Below are 20,800 nucleotides of genomic sequence, written 5' to 3'. Positions count from 1 at the left end.
GTTATAAAACCATGTTCACACCATGTTTGTAACCAGGTCAGGAAATATCTATGTTGTAAGAAGGTTCTCTGGCACAGTTATATTTGTAGTGTAAACAGGGCCTTAATCATGTGATCTCCTCACCTACCAATCAGTATCCAGGGAGTCTTAAAAGCTGGGAATCAGAATTTTATCTTGCTGAGCTTAACTTCTCTCAGAATTCAGAGGACACAGCTCTCTAGGCCGAATGAAGAGATTGCCCTTCCACTACAGCCCAAGTGTGGAGGCAGAACTGGACGCAGCACTAGACAATCTACGAATGCTTTTTTATTGTTTATGACATCTATAATTCAATCCCCATTCCTACAGGTGGGGTGGGTAGCACAAGCCTATTTATAAAGCTGCCTGTCACGTCCCATTATAAGATCCTGTTTTCCATTGCTCATAACTTTACCAAACTTTAGCGGACAAAAGCTGGATGGGGAAGAGAGAAAGGAGTAGATTAGGTCAAGCCATCTGGTGAGACTGGAATTCGAGTGGTGTGCAGAAAAACTAGGACTGGCTGGACAAGGCCATTGGGGTGAGGAAGGGAGGTTGGTATTGGTAAGGTAAGGAGACTGGTACTGGGAGCTGAGGTGGGCAGGACTAGGACTGAGAGCTGGTGAGAGAAATATAGGGGGATGGAGACTAGAAGCCTGTTGGCTGGGGAGAAGAAACGCTGAGATTGGATGAGGAGCTGATGGGATAGGAGGAGACTGGGACTGGCTGTGCAAGGAGACTGTGAGTGAGTGTGGGAAGTGGGAGATTGTGATTCAGATAGTAAGCCCAGAGGAGGAGACTAGGACAGGTTAGACAAGGAGACTGGGACTGGAAAGCAAGGAAGACAGGACTGGGGAAGAGACAGGACTGGCATAGATTAGAAGTGATGGGGCAGAAGGGGTCTAGCTTGGGGGAAAGCAGGCAGAAGAGTCTGTGCTCACTAGTGCACATTCCCCTACAGAGCCTGGAATGGAGCCCAAGATTCCAGAGTCTCACTCTTCCTTTGCTGTCAGAAACCTACTGGCAAAGTTGTGTCTCATTCCCCTCTATTGCTGGTTCACATAGAGTATAACAACCTATGACTGCTAACAGGTACTCCATTAGCTCAAGTGGCAGAGATCCATGCAGTGGATCTAAATGTTCCAGATCTGCCAAGGAACCATGTGGGTGTCAACGATGACACACAGTGAAATTTCTGGTTTTCAGTTTGATTTTTAAAACCCCTAGGAAATTATACACAAAAAAGGACATGAAGGCTGCAAAGTCAAGAGCTCAAAAGCTAGAAAATATCAGAATTAAGGCTGTCTGTGCACCCTTAATTCGGCCCCCTTCTGTGTATACATTATGACAGTTTTTAAATTACACAAGCACATACTATTTTCCCACTGCACCCTGCCCCATTTAGTTCACAGGATGATGAGTCTCACTTAAACAGCTATTCAATATTTTGTTTCGTTTTCACTGTCCATGTGTAGCTCAATCTGTTCCCATCCTGCCCCTGCCCACGGAGGGACCCACCTACAGAGTGCAGACAGCAATGTAGTCTGCAATCCCCTTCGATCCTTGGCCTCTGCTGTGACAAGACAACAAGGAGACCAATTAGTGCTCACTGCCATGGTGGTTTATGTAGCCTGAACACATGGAAAGTAGGCTGTGAACATTGACTCAATTTACACAAATCATCCAACAGCCATAAGACAGAAATGAGAACTATCATTTACTGCTCACCTGGGGTCCCTTTATCCATGACTAGGTCTTACTGCCACCCAGACTCGTCTAAGTCTTTTTAATACCTCTTTGTTATGGTGGCTCTTCACTTTTTCTGTCCACTTTAGACCTCAGTTCCTCCTATGCCTCTGACACATGGGTCAGTACAGTTCTTCCATTGATCATGGTTACTCACTAATTGTGGTATGTGTTGCTAGGTGATGCCAGTGCAGTCAGTATCCTCTGTCACCGTCTTCTGCCAGTTCTTCCTTGGCCTTCCTCGCTTTCTCTTTTCTCCCTCAGGTAACCAGTTCTGGGCTTGCTTCGCGTGTTCACTAGATGGAGGACATATCCCAACCAGTCTTCCTTTGGTGGTATTTCCTAACACATCCTGCTCTGTCAGCTCGTTTACTCTCACGTGTGTTACATTTTGTCTTTCCAGTAACCCTATGTATCTTCCTCAGCCACCTGTGATGGACAGACTCCAGTCTCTTTTTGCTAGCCACTGTCATCGGCCAAGTTTCTGCCCCCCACAGTAGCATGCTCAGTACTATCACATGGTATAGTCTGGTGTAGCCCTAGGTCTTACTTATTGAGCATTATTCAAACCCCACTCTGAAGACAGAGTTGTTAACTTCCTTAAGGGTTTTTCTATGGTGCTCATCACTATACTGAGCTCTTCACAAACAATAATTTCTCTTCACAACCCCTATGAAGTGCAGGCAGGAGATTTACAGATGGGGGACTGAAGCACAGAAAATTCAAAGTCAAAAGTTTCCACTATTTTTGGTGCCCAGTTTGAGACACAGGACTGGATTTTTCGGAGTACTCAGCATTATATATAGCACTTTTTATGTTCAAAGCACCTGGGAACAGTTTGGTTTAAGTGACTTGCCCAGCACTACATGGGAACTCACATGGAAACTCCGTGGCACAGGCAGGGATAGAATGCAATTCTCTAGGGCAGCATTCACCTGCTTCAGCCATGAGACTCTCCTCTTTCTGCCTGCAGTCCCTGCCTTACTCATTATACAACTGCCAATTTCTCCAAGAAATGAAGCACAGCGGTCCTTGAAAAAAACAGCCTCCCTTACTAACGACAACCCTGATTCACGCCCAGAGCAGGCCTACCCTGTGCACTGAATGAGGCAGGGATCCTGTGGAAAAAACGCTATGTGACAATGTAATTTAAAGACTGTAACCTAATGTATATGCACAAGGTGGCTGACTTAGGCAACTTTAATTTTGGCATTTCCTGACTTCGCAATCTTAATAAATGTTCTTTTAGCAAACTGTGTGTGTAATATGTATGTGGACAAAAGGTTTAGGAGGTGATTTCCTACATTTAATTTCTATTAACTAACAGAAAATTCACTATCTCCTTTTCAAAAATGCATGTCATGCAGAAAAGGTAAAAGCAATGAATACACACTCTGCAGACGTGTTGCAGGCCAACACGGTGCTTCTCCATCCCCTCAAATGGATACCATTGAGAGGCTATGACATTTTTAGCAGTGTAAGTGCTATGACATTTTTGATGGGGTTCCATAACTCCATGGCTTTGCCCTTCTGGAGAGCCCTCTGAGTCACCCCTCTCCCAAGAGGGCTGTGACAGATGGATCTCTCTGGACACTGAATTTCTAACTCAGATAGTATGTAATACTGGTATGACTAAGGCACAGTGAGGATCCTGAACTAACAGCTCCCCAGGGCAATTGGGGACACAATGGACAGATGGAATTCTGGACAGGTAGGAATTAAGAAATTAAGTGAAATGAAACATCAGGGACTCAAGAGGCAGGTTTCAGTGTAGAAGAAGGGAAGAGGGCTCAAAAGGAAGTTGCACAGCTGAAGAGAAGGACGAGTCATTCAGTCCTGGTTTTGGGCACAAGAAGTCAGGGACCCTAGTGGGAAGCCTTTGACAGGATGGAGGTATGGCTCTTCCAGAGAATCACTTCCCAGAACAGGAGAGGAACACAGACACGCTGTGGATTCCTGATGTGGGACACTGAGTGAAGGACACACAGATGCTTCCAGCTGTGAAAGAGATGAGGACATTGCAGTTGTGCTGTTGAATCCACAGCTCTTTCCCAGCGGCGGGTACTCTGTTGTGTTTGGGGAGTCCTCTCTCCTTTCCTCAAACAAAAATGCAATTAATAAAGACCACCTGCACTCGTTTGTGGCAAGTGTTGATGAGGACACGTGCTGCTGGGTACTCCTGAGATAAATGGAACCAGAACTGACCTCACAGGAGACTGAGTAGGAACAGAGAGAACAGCTTGAGTCATAGATAAAAACCATGCAGGGCCTATCCCAAAAGATGCTGCAGGGAAACTAGCATAAGTTGGCATGGGCACAAGGAAAGGACAAAGACTTGAAGGATGCCAGGAATCACAAGGACACTATCAGAACCGTAAGCGCTTCCCTCAGGGGCATCTGCTAGTTTATACCACGTGGAAGCTTCCGTGCATAACCCAACTGGAGGGGTGCTTGCACAGGCATTGTGCCCTGGAGCCCGGGCACACATTCTAGGAGGCTGGCATGCCATCCCCTCCAGGATCGTTTCAGTGCTTCCCCGTCCTGGCTTAATTCTTCCCCAAAAGGAACAATGTAAAGAAGAGAGAGAAAACACTTAAACATCATCCACAAAAAACATGTTCCTGTCTCAGTTACATGGGGGAGGGGCTGTCTCTTACTTATTAGATATCTTCTGAAAAATCCTGGGTTTTTAAATCCAGGAGCGAAAAAAATATTCTCTGCTTGATACACCCATTAGTAAAGGAATGAAGATACAACTAAAGAGTCTGCTACACTGTATTAATCTTTCATCAAGGCCACAATCTTCACGTAGATGGGATCCCTGAAGAGAGCCAGTGGGAAATATTGGATTGTTCTCTGCTATGGGGATAAGTGGAGCTGGTCAAGTGAACTCTGTTTCTATCAGGCTTCACTTGTTTCTGTTGTCAGCATTTCAGCCTTAAGAGAGATAGTGTGAGAGTAAGGGTGTATTGAGGAGAATCCTAGAGATCTGGGTACCGTTCATAGTATAAATTCAACCTTGAAATGCTGGAAATAGGGAGGAGGAAAGTCCAACCCTGGGGTACAAGGGAGTTGAAGGCACGCAGCACTTTGCTGGATTGGGCCCTTGGTTTGCTCCTGCTATCCCCAGGCACAGGACCCTTTGTATCTTGTGCTGCCTCCCCAGAACATGTGGATAAGGAGTGGATTTTAGTTTGGGCCAGCAATAAGAATGAGAGATTTATTTTCTCATCCCGCTGTCTGCACACTATTGTACAACTGGATTGTTGTAGCACTCTTCCCTCCAAACCTGGTATTCGGGGGCATAGTGCTGAGGTTCCAATGAGCTGTGAAACTGAGGAACGCCTGCTGTCCTTAAAGACCCCATAGCACACACAGTATTTCTCTCCAGAGTAGAGGTATCTTGTATCTGGTATCTTGGCCGCATCCCAAATTGGGGTATTACTGCCAGACATTCTGCGCTCTGGATTTTGTACCTTGTTTTCTTCCGTTGTGTAGTGTTGCTATATGCTGTTAAACAGCTGCTGTGTTCCAGCCCAGAGGTGGCTGAAGATAGACACACATACACAGCACTGGTACCTCTGTTAAAGAAAGGCCTAATAGGAAAGTAAAATATTGCTCGAAGTTAGCAAAGAACTTTCAAAAAGCAGGTGATTAAAAAGGACCCTGGAACCTATAGCAGCAAACCAGTTCCTTCAGACACAGAAGAGGCTGCTAAAAGAGAAGTTAGATGTCAAACCCAGCTTTGGTTTTCTTGATTTAATTTCAGAAGTTTTAGCATTGTGGTGAGCTACACTGAAATCCTTGCTAACCCCTTTGAACACTGGACCTTGATAAGGCAGAACCAAAGAACCCTGGAGCATACACCCCAAGCAGGTAGTCCTCACTAAGGAACCAAAAATGCAGGCATGTGTCCAATCAGCTGTTAGCCATTCCCATCAATCCATCATTTTTGTAACCTCAGGGCTCTTAGCAACCCCCCTGCCTGCACACAGACCCTAGCTACTCCCTCCCTGCACCTTGAGCTAACCCCCTGCCCATATACAGCCCCTAGTTACCCCTCCCTCCACCCTGAACTACCCTCTCCCTGCATCCTGAGATACTCCCTTGCCTGCACACAGTCCCTAGCTACTCCCTCTCTGCACCCTGAGCTATTTTCAAACTTTTTGAGCTGAGTCCCCCACCTTTGACTTATAATTTTTGGTTGCGGTCCCTCCCACAACTCAGACAGATGGGTGGCCTGCTGAGGTGAGTCAGGGGGTGAAGGTGGCGCTCCCTCCCTGAACCCCACCATGTGGAGCTGGCTCGAGCCCTGCTGGCCCTTGCCCTCCCCCCAAATAGAAGTCAAACTATGCCTATGCCCAAGGTCCCTTCCCTGAGGCCCCCCTATGCCTGCTGGGCCCTGGAGTTTTTATAGCATGGGGGGGGTGGAGGGGGAGAGAAAGCTCAGAAAGAAAAGAAAGTCCTGTCTTGAAGCACAGGGATTCCCTTCCCCAATGAGCCATAAAAAGTCCTGTCTCCTGCTCTACATGGAAATCTCAGTATGGTTATAACGACTCAGCCACACTAAGTAACCCTTAGGTTTGTCAGGACCAGCTCAATTCTGCAACCTAAACATTGGCTACTCAGATGTGCTGAAGCAGATAGCATGAGTAGAGAAGGTGGTACAAGTAAAACTTGTCCTTTAACTACCACCGATGGCAATGTCTCAAGCCTTCACAGGGTCTTGGACGGCTGCTGTATGAAATTCCTTTCCTGAAATACGCTGTGCAGGCATTTTGGTACTGGACTGAACACAGTAAGGGCATAATGCAAGATTTCTGACAGTGGTTGAAAGCCACTTAATGCTACATTCATGACTACCGAGCAGTGGATATGACAGACAGTGAGATTTTTAACATGCCAACAGTGCCTTCTCAGCTGCCTGGTGCTGAGTACTATGCAGCTGATCAGAGAAGAGTCCCAGGCCTAGCAAACCATCATCAGCGAGCAGGAGGGATGCCTGGGCACTGAGTATTGCATGAACATGATAAAAATAACTCCCGATGCTAAAAATTAGAGAATAACTAACTTTACTGCAATGCATTTTTAATGAATGTGCCTATATTCCCAGTAAGGGTCCATGAGAAACCCTTCCCGCTTTGATCGCCTTTAACACATTATACAGCAATGCCTTGGTCAGAGAGCTCTGCTCAGCTGTGTGCTGGCTGCTGGGTGGCATCATGTAATGAGAAGAGTACTTTTAAACTGAACACTTACACCTGATGTTTTGGATTTGCAGATCTCCTGCCTGTCTTTTAACATCTTGTCAAGGACTCCGCTCCTGCCCCAGACATTAAATACTGTCTTCCCATGCTGATATCCCACTTCCTGGAAAGAGACAATCAGAAATAAACACTCATCATCATCATCATCAACTGGAAAAACACCATGCTCCACGCCACCTGCTCTAAAACCAGAGTGCTAAGCACAGCGCCACGCTCTGGGCCTGGGATTTAGAATGCAGTATCTACTGCTTCAGCTCAGAGTTACTCCGAACTTTCAGCCTATGAAATGGGAGCCATTAACTGGAGCAAGGTGCTATTTTACATCAGAAAGCTCACATGACCTTTGGCTCTAATGTACGTTATGGAAGATGCCACTTCTTACAATCATCTTTCTGGAGACAGCTTTGTGCAGTACTGCACATCAGACAGTGCTGCATATAAGGAGACACCAATGAAACATGAGCAAAGGATTTATTTGTATCCCAAGGCCTTCTTGTACAAATCTCTGTATGGGAAAAGACAACAGCAAAGCTAATTAATATGGGCCTCCTCCCTGCTGGGCCAGGTCTGACACAGGAATTACTATCGGCACTGCTGCCAAATGACCTGTACATGTGAATCATGAATACACACAAGCCAACCAGCACGTAGGGGCTCTTGCTTTTACATGCAAATTTCAGGTTCTGTTAGAGGTGATATAAGTAACTACTGCTCAAGTGCCTGGGGGAGTTTGAATGCATATACTCCATTTTCCAGCCCTTTAGAACTCTAATTTGCACTGGGAATGACAACTTGGCACCCATATTGTCAGCATGAAAACAATTAAAAATAACTCCAGTCTTAGGCCTTGTCTACACTGCCACTTTACAGCACTGCAACTTTCTCGCTTAGGAGTGTGAAAAAACCAGCGCTGGTAGCTACTTTCCTCGTGGGGGTGTTTTTTTTACTCTCCAAGCCCTGGTGCTGCGACTACACAGCCACGTTAAAGTGCTGTCGCAGCAATGCTTCAACGTTGCTAGTGAAGATATGCCCTTATTCTTTTTCCTACAAAGCAGCAGAAAAGGCTCTGGGAAGAATTGAATTCTAGTGCTTACAGCAGTGGTTGTTAGGACTCCAGGGTTCTATTCCCAGGTCTATCACTGACAGACAGAATAAGTGTCAGGAACAGCTCAAGGTTTCATAGTGACCATAATCTGCCCCAAGTGGTTCCTAGCTTTGTAGGTCACACTCTGGATCTTGTGTCTGGAATGGCACTGGAGGTCGCGGGGGAGTGGAACTCCCGGACAGACCACTGACTCTTGTGGTCTAGGATCGGGACACATCTTGACGGGGAAGAAAGGCCTGTTTAGAGGGCTGTCCTTGGAGGTGAATGGAGCCTGGGAGATCACCAACAGGCCAGAGGGAAAATACTGTTCAGCCTTCAGAGCATTCTGTCAATGGTTTCATAGATTCCAAGGCCAGAAGGGACCATTGTGATCATTTGGTCTGATCTCTTGTATAGGACAGACGAGAGAACTGCTCCATGATAATTCCTAGAGCAGATATTTTAGAAAAACATCTAATCTTGACTTGTCAGTGATGGAGAATCCACCATGACTCTTGGTAATGGTTCCAGTGATTGAAAACCCATACTGTCAAAAATTTACAGGTTATTTCCTCTCTGAATTTGTCTAGCTTCAACTTCCAGCCATACTATCACGTTAAGACCTTTCTCTACTAGGCTGAAGAGCCAATTATCAAATTTTTGCTCCCCAAATAGGTACCTGTAGACTGTAACCAAGTCACGCCTTAACCTTCTTTTTGCTAAGGTAAATAGATTGAGCTCCTTGAGTCTAATCCTTTAATCATTCACGTGGCTACTCTCTGAACCCTCTCACTGTGGACACCAGAACTAGTCACAGTATTCCAGCAGCAGTCACACCAGTGCAAAATATAGAGATAAAATAATTTCTCTACTCCTGCTCAAGATTCCCCCGTTTATGCACCCAAAAATCCCATTAGTCCTTTTGGACACAGCGTCACACTGGGAGCTCATGTTTGGCTGATTATCCACCATGACCCCCAACTCTTGTTCAAAGTCATTGCTTCCCCAGCCTATCAACATGACCTATATTCTGTGTTTGTTTAGAATGGCCCCAAATAGCCTGGATCAGGTGACCTTCAGGACATATGGCAAGGGCTTTCTAGATGCATGGGGTGCTGCACAGGTGGGTTTTTGAGGGGAATCAGCAGGGAATTGTATGCTCAGTGACTGTTAAATTTAATTGGTTTCAGAGCAGCAGGCGTGTTAGTCTGTATTCGCAAAAGAAAAGGAGGACTTGTGGCACTTTAGAGACTAACAAATTTATTTGAGCATAAGCTTTTGTGAGCTACAGCTCACTTCATATTTGTTTGGCAGAGGTGTCTGGAGTGTTGGATAGATACCCCTTTTTTATTTTGGTATAAATCTAAATAAATAGGTAAATAAAAACCTTTGACACAGTAGCCCATGAATGCCCACTCGGGTCACCATGGTTTACAGAGACCCTGCGACAGGTGAAGTCATAGGGTGTTTGGCTGGTATGCCAGTGGAGGAAGTCAAGAAATGTGTCTCCATCAGATCTGTTAAAGCAGGATGACAGCTTGGTATATCTGCATGGCCCCCAATCATCTACTGTCAAGCTTCTCTTGTTGCAAAGAATATAAAGTTACTTTGTGGCTTCAAATCACTCACTTGGCCCTGAACTATCTGCTTCCACAGACAGAGAACAATGGTTTGAGGGGTCAATGCTTGTTCATCTTTTAGTGTCGGCCAGTCTCATTCACTGAGGCTCTGGAGGGGCTGGAATCCCTTCCCCACCCCCCTGATCCACAGTTTGTGAGTTGGATCCATGCCCATCCTGAATGGTGAAGCACCAGGGCAAGTGTTGGGTCCGTTGCTGGTGGAGATTATCAGAATCTGCCCATAGAATCATAGAATATCAGGGTTGGAAGGGACCTCAGGAGGTCATCTAGTCCAACCCCCTGCTCAAAAGCAGGACCCATACCCAATTAAATCATCCCAGCCAGGGGTTTGTCAAGCCCGACCTTAAAAACTTCTAAGGAAGGAGATTCCACCACCTCCCTAGGCAACGCATTCCAGTGTTTCATCACCCTCCTAGTGAAAAAGTTTTTCCTAATATCCAACCTAAACCTCCCCCACTGCAACTTGAGACCATTACTCCTTGTTCTGTCCTCTTCTACCACTGAGAATAGTCTAGAACCATCCTCTCTGGAACTACCTCTCAGGTAGTTGAAAGCAGCTATCACATCCCCCCTCATTCTTCTCTTCTGCAGACTAAACAATCCCAGTTCCCTCAGCCTCTCCTCAGAAGTCATGTGTTCCAGACCCCTAATCATTTTTGTTGCCCTTCGCTGGACTCTTTCCAATTTATCCACATCCTTCTTGTAGTGTGGGGCCCAAAACTGGACACAGTACTCCAGATGAGGCCTCACCAATGTCGAATAGAGGGGGACGATCACGTCCCTCGATATGCTCGCTATGCCCCCTACTTATACATCCCAAAATGCCACTGGCCTTCTTGGCAGCAAGGGCACACTGCTGACTCATAACCAGCTTCTCGTCCACTGTCACCCCTAGGTCCTTTTCCGCAGAACTGCTGCCTAGCCATTCGGTCCCTAGTCTGTAGCTGTGCATTGGGTTCTTCCGTCCTAAGTGCAGGACCCTGCACTTATCCTTATTGAACCTCATCAGATTTCTTTTGGCCCAATCCTCCAATTTGTCTAGGTCCCTCTGTATCCTATCCCTGCCCTCCAGCGTATCTACCACTCCTCCCAGTTTAGTATCATCCGCAAATTTGCTGAGAGTGCAATCCACACCATCCTCCAGATCATTTATGAAGATACTGAACAAAACCGGCCCCAGGACCAACCCCTGGGGCACTCCACTTGACACCGGCTGCCAACTAGACATGGAGCCATTGATCACTACCCGTTGAGCCTGACAACTTTCTACCCACCAACTTTCTACCCACCTTATAGTGCATTCATCCAGCCCGTACTTCTTTAACTTGCTGACAAGAATACTGTGGGAGACCATGCCAAAAGCTTTGCTAAAGTCAAGAAACAATACATCCACTGCTTTCCCTTCATCCACAGAATCAGTAATCTCATCATAGAAGTTGATTAGATTAGTCAGGCATGACCTTCCCTTGGTGAATCCATGCTGACTGTTCCTGATCACTTTCCTCTCATGTAAGTGCTCCCATAGGTAGCAGGATGCCTGACTGAAAAAGCTATCATGCAGCCCCTGGTTAATAAAGCATCACTTGACACTGACAGTCTCAACAGCTCGCAACCCATCCAGGAGATGGTGTGGGAAGTTCAACTCTCCTCAGATTTCCTACATTCTGGTCAGTCACGTGTTTGAGCAGGAACTGCACTGGTTGCACAGGGTGAGGATTTTCTCCTAGCAATGAACAAGAAAGAAGGGTCCATGCTGACACCACAGGCCATGAGGTGTGATTGGGACAGCTGAAGACACAGGGTGCTGCTGAGTGTTCAGACCCCTCTGGGAGGTCGGAAAGAATGGTCCGGGGCAATTGGTCTTCTGCCCAGAGGACTCTCACGTGGAGCTCTGCAGGGCTGATTTCATGTCTCTTGTGGAATGTGTGAGAGGGTGTTAGGAGAGTTACTGAGGAAACGTGTCGCACACGTAGGAATCCAGTTTGCTGACGACGCTCAGCTCTAAGCTTCCATCCTTCCCAACACAACTAGGGCAGTGGAACGAATAACTACTTGTTATGAACTAAGGGAATGGATGAGGGTGAACACGCATGTAAGCAAACATCTATTCCGTTAGCCAGCAGCAGGTGGAGAACAATAGTATAGCTCTACAACAGTGACAATGAGCATAAGCTACTAAACAACAGTCCACTGGAAAGGAAAGAAACCTTATTCTATTCTTTTTAAATTGCTGAATTATTTTTCTCTGAAAAACATCAGTTGCACATCTGGTGTCAGTACTTTGCATGCTGATTTATGACATACACAGACAGACAAACCTAACCCCAAAGACCTGTGAACCTGATACTATCCCTTCATTAACAGTCCTTCCACGGACACTGGTGGTGTTCTGCTGATCCTATATCAGGTGCAAAGGAAGTGCAGATGGTCCATAATAGTAATAGAAGCATCGGAACGTTAACTGTGCCACAGACATTCTACTATTCTGCTCCCTTTGCTTGGACAATTCACAGCCCTTCCGGCTTATTCAAACCCTCCCCCTGACTTTATGAGCTATTCTCACCCAATCAGGGAAAAGAAACAATGCCATGTGACTTATGTGCCACTTATAACTAAACAAAACAACTCTGATTTCAAATACCTACAGCGAACAGTCCATGCCTGACCCCCAGAGTAAAGTTACTGGCAAAAAAAAGGAGAGGAGTTGCAGTCTGCTCAGGGACATGACATGAACAGGGTGAATGATTCTATTCAGGTTCTTATCCTGAGCCCCTCACCATACACCATGTCTTTCCATGGTATTATTCAGTGTGACTTCTTTGCTCAGCTCTCATACGTACATAGCCTACAGAGAGCTAAGAAGTAAGAAATCGAACACTTGAGAACAGCTTCCTCAAGAAAGAGAGCCTAGAACTTGCCCCTAGCACTAGGTTTGTATTGCTGCGGTGTTCACAGGACTCTGTTGCTGCACAGAAGTAGCTACATCGGAGCCCCCTACACCCTCCAGATTCACTTACACAGATTTCATCAAACTTCCCAAAGTCAAGGGTGCCATATCTGTCGATGGGCGGCCGAATGTACTCGCAATATTCACTGTTCTTGACCATCTCCAGCTGCCGCACGCAGCACACATACGCAAGCCGGGTCTGGATCTCTGCCATGTTCAGCACCTGCCAATCAGCCCCAGACAGCCATTAAATGCATTGCAAGACTTTCATTAGCACAACTTGCCCTGAACTGGCAATGGTAAAAGGGAGAAATGCACTCCAGTGACTCAGGGGTATCTGCAGAGGTTGTCACATCCCACATCCCTCAGCCTCCCAGGAGCACACTGCTGACCGCCAGCCAATCTGTCATCAATGGCAGAGGCTCAGCTTCCATCTAACAAATGATGTTTCTGCAGTTCAAGCCGAACTTGGTCGTTAATTCCAGGAAATACTGGTACCTAGAAGGAGATATATAGGGTGATGTAGGAGGGGTGCTAAGCTCTCTCAGGGTGGGGATGAGTAACAAGCCAGCTTGATTTTCTAGTGCCAGACACCGCTTTAGGTAAGAGCTGGGTTTGATTCACTGTCATAGCCTCTCGTTCCTTGGGACAGAGAACAGCCCAGTATGCTATGGAAGCAGCATGTTCAACCCCACCCTGCATCACTCACAACAGACACCCACTGGAGGAGTCCAGTAGTACTGAGCTCTGAAAAGGAATCCTGTCCAGTCCTCAGACCAGGCCTTTTTGAGGAGGGGACTGCTAACGAGAGAGACCCTAAGGATTACAGCACGGACACAGGGAACCAGAAGGAAAATGGAAGAAATGAAACGTTAATCCGGTCTGATCTGACTTCACCCAGGAAGGAAATCCTTAGCTCATGCAGCCTGTCATGAAAACAAACATCTAAGAATTTATTATTACTGCCCAATGCAAAAATCCCTATATTCAGCTGCTAAGAAACACAGAGAAGTGGACAAAGCTCCACTCACTTTCACTTGGAAAGCAGCCAAATCCTAACTGCATCAAGATTAATTGTGCCAAATTCACTCCAATTGGAGAGGGGCTCTTTCAGCTCTATCAAAGCCAGGTCAACTGCTCTTGTCTATATTCAAGGAGCATTTTGGGAGAAGAGGTATTCATTTTTGTTCTGTGCTTGTACAGCACCTAGCACAATGAGGTCCTGGTCCATTTCCAGGGTTCCTAGGTGCCACCATAATACAAATATGGAATAATAATAATCTTGTAATTCTGTAGTCCCCCACTCAGCACCCAGCAGAATTTGCTCTTGTGTGGAGAGCTGGAGTTGGACTCCTTAGAGGAAAAATTGATTGGCTATATGAGTGCCACTCCTAGTTCCTCCCCAGATTCGAACAACTGAATTCTCCCATAACATTGTATTTTCTTTTATGCTGGGACCTTGCCCAGCTTTCCCACACCTCAAATGTCATCTTGCAACACAAGATGCAGGTGACAGAGCAATTGATTCCCAGTCTTGTTTCTCGGATACACAGTGGGACAGTTCCCTTCTGCTTACTGAAAATCACTGTGATTTTAACATAAGCTTACGGTACCTTCACTTTTTCAACAAGGGGATTCCATCTCTTCCACAGCAGCCACCAGCCAGACAGAGTGTCGCCATAGTTGGTGAGGTCCATCTCATCCCGGCTGCCCACATCAATTGCTATCACCACTTTTGCCCCCATGGACCTTGCAACATCCGCTATTGGGAACAAAGCCACATCATCATTACCCATCATCCCTCTCTTCTACAGCACTTACCTGTCTGGAGCTGGCCACTGGAAGCAGGGAAATGTATTTCCAAGGATCAGGACAGACCACACAAGCACAGCATGGGACAATACAACAGGATTCCTTTTCATACAGCTTCCAGCACAGACATTCATGAATGCTTTGCAGGGAGAATGACTTACCTCAGAATAATGCTATACTAATTATACTCGTCATAGTGATGTATGGTACCTGGGTATAACTATCTTTTATAATCCCTAGTTATTCTAACAATTTTCTTTCAGAAACCAACACAAATGTTGATAATTAAAAGAAAGGCCTGTGGGATCATCCTCATCATGGCAAATACCAAAGGGACATGTCCTCCTTGCAGATCAAGCACCAGCCAGAATAATCTCTGGCTAGGTCCTTAAAGTGGCCTGGCTGTATATTCAGATTGGATCCATCATGGGCAGTATTATTGCACCACCAAAGCTTCTTGCACCCACATGATCACTGGCTGCATAGTTGCCTTCCTTGATATACGGATGAAGCAGCAGAAATGCAAGAGGACACAGAAGAGGTCGAGGCAGAATGACCAACTGAGGAGAGAAACTGATATCGGTCAGAGGTTGGGAGAATATCAGTCCATGAAGAGCTTTGAAAGTAAGAAGGAAAATTTTGCATGAATTTAGAAATGGACAGATTAGTGATGGTGATGGGATGGAGGGACATTTCCCACTTCCTGAGGGGACAGAGTGGTCTGGCCATGACATTTAGGACCCTGACAGTTTAAAGAGTAGGAATTTAGGAAGATGCTGAAGGAGGGACTCGGGGTGCTGGGCAACTCACAGGAAAGAGAAATGCAGGGAGGAGAAAAAGTTCAAGATCCAGGATAACTATGTATAGTAATTCCATGCTTGAATAAAAGACACTATAGGTGTGCGTGCTCGCCACGTGCACCAGTGTCGGAAGCTTTTCCCATAGGGGAGCGCCCCCCGCGACCCCTGGAGTGGCGCCGCCATGGTGCGGTACAAGGGGCGATGTGCGCTCTCCCCGCCCTCAGTTCCTTCTTGCCAGACAACTCAGACAGAGGGGAAGGAGGGCGGGATGCGGAATAGACATGAGCAACACATCTCGAAGAACACCAGTTACGGGAAAGGTAACTGTCGTTTCTTCTTCGAGTGAGTGCTCATGTGTATTCCACAGTAGGCGATTCCAAGCTATAGCTGTTGGAGGTGGGTAGGAGTTCACAGACTTTCAGGACGGAGCACAGCTCTGCCGAACCCAGCATCCTCCCTGGTCTGGGAGACCATCGCATAATGCAAGGTGAACATGTGAACTGAAGACCACGTGGCGGCCCTACAAATGTCCTGAATGGGGACATGGGCCAAAAAGGCAGCTGACGAGGCCTGAGCCCTAGTCGAGTGTGCCCTCACAATTGACAGTGGGGGATTTCCGCCAGATCATAGCAGGTATGGATGCATGAGGTGATCCAGTTTGAGAGCCACTGAGTGGAGATCGGCTGACCTTTCATGCGCTCGGCCAAGGCGATGAACAGCTCTGATATATTCCATCATGTGCCAGCAATGTGTAATGACCCATCCACTCCCAGTCTCTATTCAAGCATAAGTTAATGGTGTCCAGTTTGCAAATTAATTAGGCAGTCTCTCCTTGGAGTCTGTTTTTGAAGTTTTTTTGTTGAAGAATTGCCACTTTTAGGTCTGTAATCGAGTGACCAAAGAGATTGAAGTGTTCTCTGACTGGTTTTTGAATGTTATAATTCTTGACGTCTGATTTGCATCCATTTATTCTTTTATGTAGAGACTGTCCAGTTTGGCCAATGTACCTGGCAGAGGAGCATTGCTGGCACATGATGGCATATATCACATTGGTGGATGTGCAGGTGAACGAGCCTCTGATAGTGTGGCTGATGTTATTAGGCCCTATGATGGTGTCCCCTGAATAGATATGTGGACACAGTTGGCAACGCGCTTTGTTGCAAGGATAGGTTCCTGGGTTAGTGGTTCTGTTGTGTGATATGTGGTTGCTGATGAGTATTTGCGTCAGGTTGGGGGGCTGTCTGTAAGCAAGGACTGGCCTGTCTCCCAAGATCTGGGAGAGTGATGGGTCGTCCTTCAGGATAGGTTGTAGATCCTTCATGATGCGTTGGAGAGGTTTTAGTTAGGGGCTGAAGGTGATGGCTAGTGGTGTTCTGTTATTTTCTTTGTTTGGCCTGTCCTGTAGTAGGTGACTTCTGGGTACACTTCTGGCTTTGTCAATCTGTTTCTTCACTTCGGCAGGTGGGTATTGTAGTTGTAAGAACGCTTGATAGAGATCTTGTAGGTGTTTGTTTCGGTCTGAGGGGTTGGAGCAAATGCGGTTGTATTGTAGAGCTTGGCTGTAGACAATGGATCGTGTGGTGTGGTCTGGATGAAAGCTGGAGGCATGTAGGTAGGAATAATGGTCAGTAGGTTTCCGGTATAGGGTGGTGTTTATGTGACCATTGCTTATTAGCACTGTAGTGTCCAGAAAGTGGATCTCTTGTGTGGACTGGTCCAGGCTGAGGTTGATGGTGGGATGGAAATTGTTGAAATCATGGTGGAATTCCTCAAGGACTTCTTTTCCATGGGTCCAGATGATGAAGATGTCATCAATTTAGTGCAAGTAGAGTTGGGGCATTAGGAGACGAGAGCTGAGGAAGCATTGTTCTAAGTCAGCCATAAAAATGTTGGCATACTGTGGGGCCATGCGGGTACCCATAGCAGTGCCGCTGACTTGAAGATATACATTGTCCCCAAATGTGGAATAGTTATGGGTAAGGACAAAGTCACGAAGTTCAGCCACCAGGTTGGCCGTGACATTATCGGGGATAGTGTTCCTGACGGCTTGTAGTCCATCTTTGTGTGGAATGTTGGTGTAGAGGACTTCTACATCCACAGTGGCTAGGATGGTGTTTTCAGAAAGATCACCAATGGATTGTAGTTTCCTCAGGAAGTCAGTGGTGTCTCGAAGATAGCTGGGAGTGCTGGTAGCATAGGGCCTGAGGAGGGAGTCTACATAGCTGGACAATCCTGCTGTCAGGGTGCCAATGCCTGAGATGATGGGGCGTCCAGGATTTCGAGGTTTATGGATCTTGGGTAGCAGATAGAATACCCCAGGTCGGGGTTCCAGGGGTGAGTCTGTGCGGATTTGTTCTTGTGCTTTTTCAGGGAGTTTCTTGAGCAAATGCTGTAGTTTCTTTTGGGAACCCTCAGTGGGATCAGACGGTAATGGCTTGTAGAAAGTGGTTTTGGAGAGCTGCCGAGCAGCCTCTTGTTCATATTCTGACCTATTCATGATGACGACAGCACCTCCTTTGTCAGCCTTTTTCATTATGTCGTCAGAGTTGTTTCTGAGGCTGTGGATGGCATTGTGTTCTGCAGGGCTGAGGTTATGGGGCAAGTGATGTTGCTTTTCCACAATTTCAGCCCGTGCACGTCGGTGGAAGCATTCTATGTAGAAATCCAGTCTGTTGTTTTGACCTTCAGGAGGAGTTCACCCAGAATCCCTCTTTTTGTAGTCTTGGTAGGAAGGTCTCTGTGGGTTAGCATGTTAGCTATGGCTGTTGTCACTGGAAACCTTGTGATCATGTCATTGAGCCCTTTCAGGGTCTCGAACCTGTCTGGTGGGAGAGAGGCTCTGGCTAGCATGGCAGCCAGGACCGCCCTGATAAACTCTATGTGTTGCACCGGGACTAAGGTGGACTTAGTGTTGTTTACCAACAGGCCCAGAGTGGCGCACGTGGACAGAAGGAGCACCACATGATATCGCACCTGCGACCGCGAGCTGCCCTTGACCAGCCAATCATCCAGATAGGGGAAGATCTGGACCCCACGGCGCCTGAGGTAGGCTGCCACCACTGACATACACTTTGTAAACACCCTGGGGGCAGTGAACAGGCCAAAAGGGAGGACTGTAAACTGGCAGTATTCACGCGCAACTGTGAAACGGAGGAAGCATCTATGCCCCTCAAATATATGAATGTGGAAGTACGTGTCCTGCAGATCGAAGGCAGCGGACCAGTCCCTGGGATTCAGGGCGGGGATGATGGAGGCCAGGGAGACCATGCGGAATTTGAACTTTACCATGTACTGGTTCATGCCTCGCAGGTCCAGGATGGGCCTGAGCCCCCCTCTGGCCTGCAGGATAAGGAAATAGCGGGAGGAGCTCCCCTTGCCTTTGAGCTCCCCCGCTTCCACTTCTCCTAGGCCAAGGAGCCGCCCCACCTCCTGCTCGAGCAGAGCCTTGTGAGAGGGGTCCCCCAGGAGGGACGGGGGCAGAGGGTGGTTGGGCGGGGTGGAGGTAAACTGGAGGGTGTAACCCCAGGAGATGGTGTTGAGGACCCATTGGTCCGAGGTCAGCCACGACCATTCTGGAAGGAAAGCACACAACCGGTAGGACAAGGGAAGCTTTACTGTGGGTGGATCCCTGATGAGAACTGATAGAGCGCCCCTGGGCATCCCGTCAAAACCGCCATTTCCCTACCTGTTTGCCCATGGAGGACCAGGCTTGGAGGCAGGCTGAGCCTGCCTCTGTGGGTGCTTCTTATTGTCCCACTAATTTTTATAAGGGGGCTCATATTTAGAGTGGGTAGTCTGAGCGGGAGCCTGCTGTGACTTAAATTTAGGTTTAGCCGGAGCCGGAACATAGAGTCCCAGAGTCTGAAGTGTGATGTGAGAGTTTTTCAGGCCATGCAGTTTTATAACCGTTTGTTAAACAGAGCTTTGCCATCAAATGGAAGGTCCTGCAGGGAGGTCTGCACCTCACTGGACAGCCCAGAGAACAGGAGCCACGACACCCTTCTCATGAACACCACGGAGGCCATGGACCGCACGGCCATGTCTGACCCATGCCTGCAGGGTAGCCCTGGCAGCCGCTGTACCCTCCTCCACCAGCGCTTTAAACTCCTTCCTGTCATGCTCCTGGAGGGAGTCCTTGAACTCATACCAGCCCAGGAGAGCCAGATTGTTGGCCAACCCAAAACTGGAAGCTCGAGGACGAATAGATTTTTCTCCCAAATGAATCAAGCCTCCTTGAATCCTTATTTTTTGGAGTAGGGGCTGGTTGGCCCTGCCATGCCCTGTGGTTGTCCGACTCGACCACCAGGGAGTTAGAAGCAGGGTGGGTGTATAGGTATTCATGCCCTCTGGTGGGCACAAAATACTTGCGTTCTGCTCTCTTAGAGACAGGGGCCAATGAGGCCGGGATTTCCCATAGGGCATTTGAAATTTTTGCCACCCCTTTGTGGAGAGGCAAGGCCACCCTGCCCGGTAGTGAGGCAGATAGGACGTTAAAAAGGAATCCTCCACCTCCTCTGCCTGAAAGTTGAGGTTTGATGCTACCCTTTTCAATAGCTCCTGGTAAGCTTTAAAGACAGAGGAAGGAGGGGCCGTAATCACCTCATCAGGGGAGGGTAAGGAGGAGGGCGTGGTACTTTGCGTGTCCACCAGCACTGGAAGATCCACCACCTGGTCACACTCCAGGCACAGCACCGAGGATGTATGTCTCACCGACTCCTTCCTCGGAGGTCAGGAGAGGGAGGCCGACGGCTGTTCTGAGGCTCCGGCCACTGAGCAAGCCCCCACTGGGGGCTGCGTCGGGGGCACGGTCTCAGTGGTACCATTGGACTGGCCACGGGGCCCGGTGCCATTGCACCTCCTGTGACGGCGGCGGAGCAGGCAGTTTGGCCGGGCTGGCCTGATCCATCGACGGACAGCTACGAAGGGAGGCCGGGCTAACGTATGACCGGCCGCTGTCCCTGGACTGGGAAGACTGGCAGCACTGGGAGTGGTGCCAACCCCGAGACCGTGACTCCGACGTGGAGGAATGGTACAGCTGGTAGCAGCTGCTCCACGATCGGCTCTGGCGGGTGGATCCACAACAGCGAATCGCCAGTGATCGATGCCCGGGGCTGCAGGAGCTGTGCCGTGGCAGGGTCCTGGAGTGAGACGATGAATGGGAATGGCGTTGACGTTCGTGCTGCGACCAGCTACGACAGCCCCTCCAAGAGGAGGGCCTTTGGCTATGTCTGCCTCGATCACCATAGAATCATAGAATATCAGGGTTGGAAGGGCCTCAGGAGGTCATCTAGTCCAACCCACTGCTCAAAGCAGGACCAATCCCCAGTTACATCATCCCAGCCAGGGCTTTGTCAAGCCTGACCTTAAAAACCTCAAAGGAAGGAGATTCCACCACCTCCCTAGGTAACCCATTCCCAGTGCTTCACCACCCTCCTAGTGAAAAAGTTTTTCCTAATATCCAACCTAAACCTCCCCCACTGCAACTT

General features: G+C 47.8%; 1 protein-coding gene across 11 annotated transcripts in view; it reads right to left on the bottom strand.

The window, feature by feature from the left end:
• Positions 1-20,800, bottom strand: part of PNPLA7 (patatin like domain 7, lysophospholipase) — a 439,100-nt gene that overhangs the window by 26,635 nt on the left and 391,665 nt on the right. For 8 of the 11 annotated variants that reach the window (XR_012155225.1, XM_073314045.1, XM_073314050.1 and 5 more), the window contains 3 exons: positions 14,316-14,464; positions 12,773-12,925; positions 7,024-7,134 (listed from right to left, as the gene is read on the bottom strand). Coding sequence is in view for 9 of the 11 variants with exons in the window: in XM_073314045.1 (XP_073170146.1) it covers positions 7,024-7,134; positions 12,773-12,925; positions 14,316-14,464 (413 nt within the window). In the remaining 2 variants the exon portion in view is untranslated. Of the gene's footprint in view, positions 1-1,921; positions 2,061-7,023; positions 7,135-12,772; positions 12,926-12,978; positions 13,201-14,315; positions 14,465-20,800 lie in introns of those variants that run through there. The other 3 variants (XR_012155226.1, XM_073314053.1, XM_073314052.1) reach the window with 3 other exon arrangements.

Source organism: Lepidochelys kempii, chromosome 16, assembly GCF_965140265.1.
Source record: "Lepidochelys kempii isolate rLepKem1 chromosome 16, rLepKem1.hap2, whole genome shotgun sequence".
NCBI lineage: Eukaryota > Metazoa > Chordata > Testudines > Cheloniidae > Lepidochelys > Lepidochelys kempii.
Note: the sequence above shows the minus strand (reverse complement) of the source record. Positions and strands in the feature narration are given on the sequence as shown.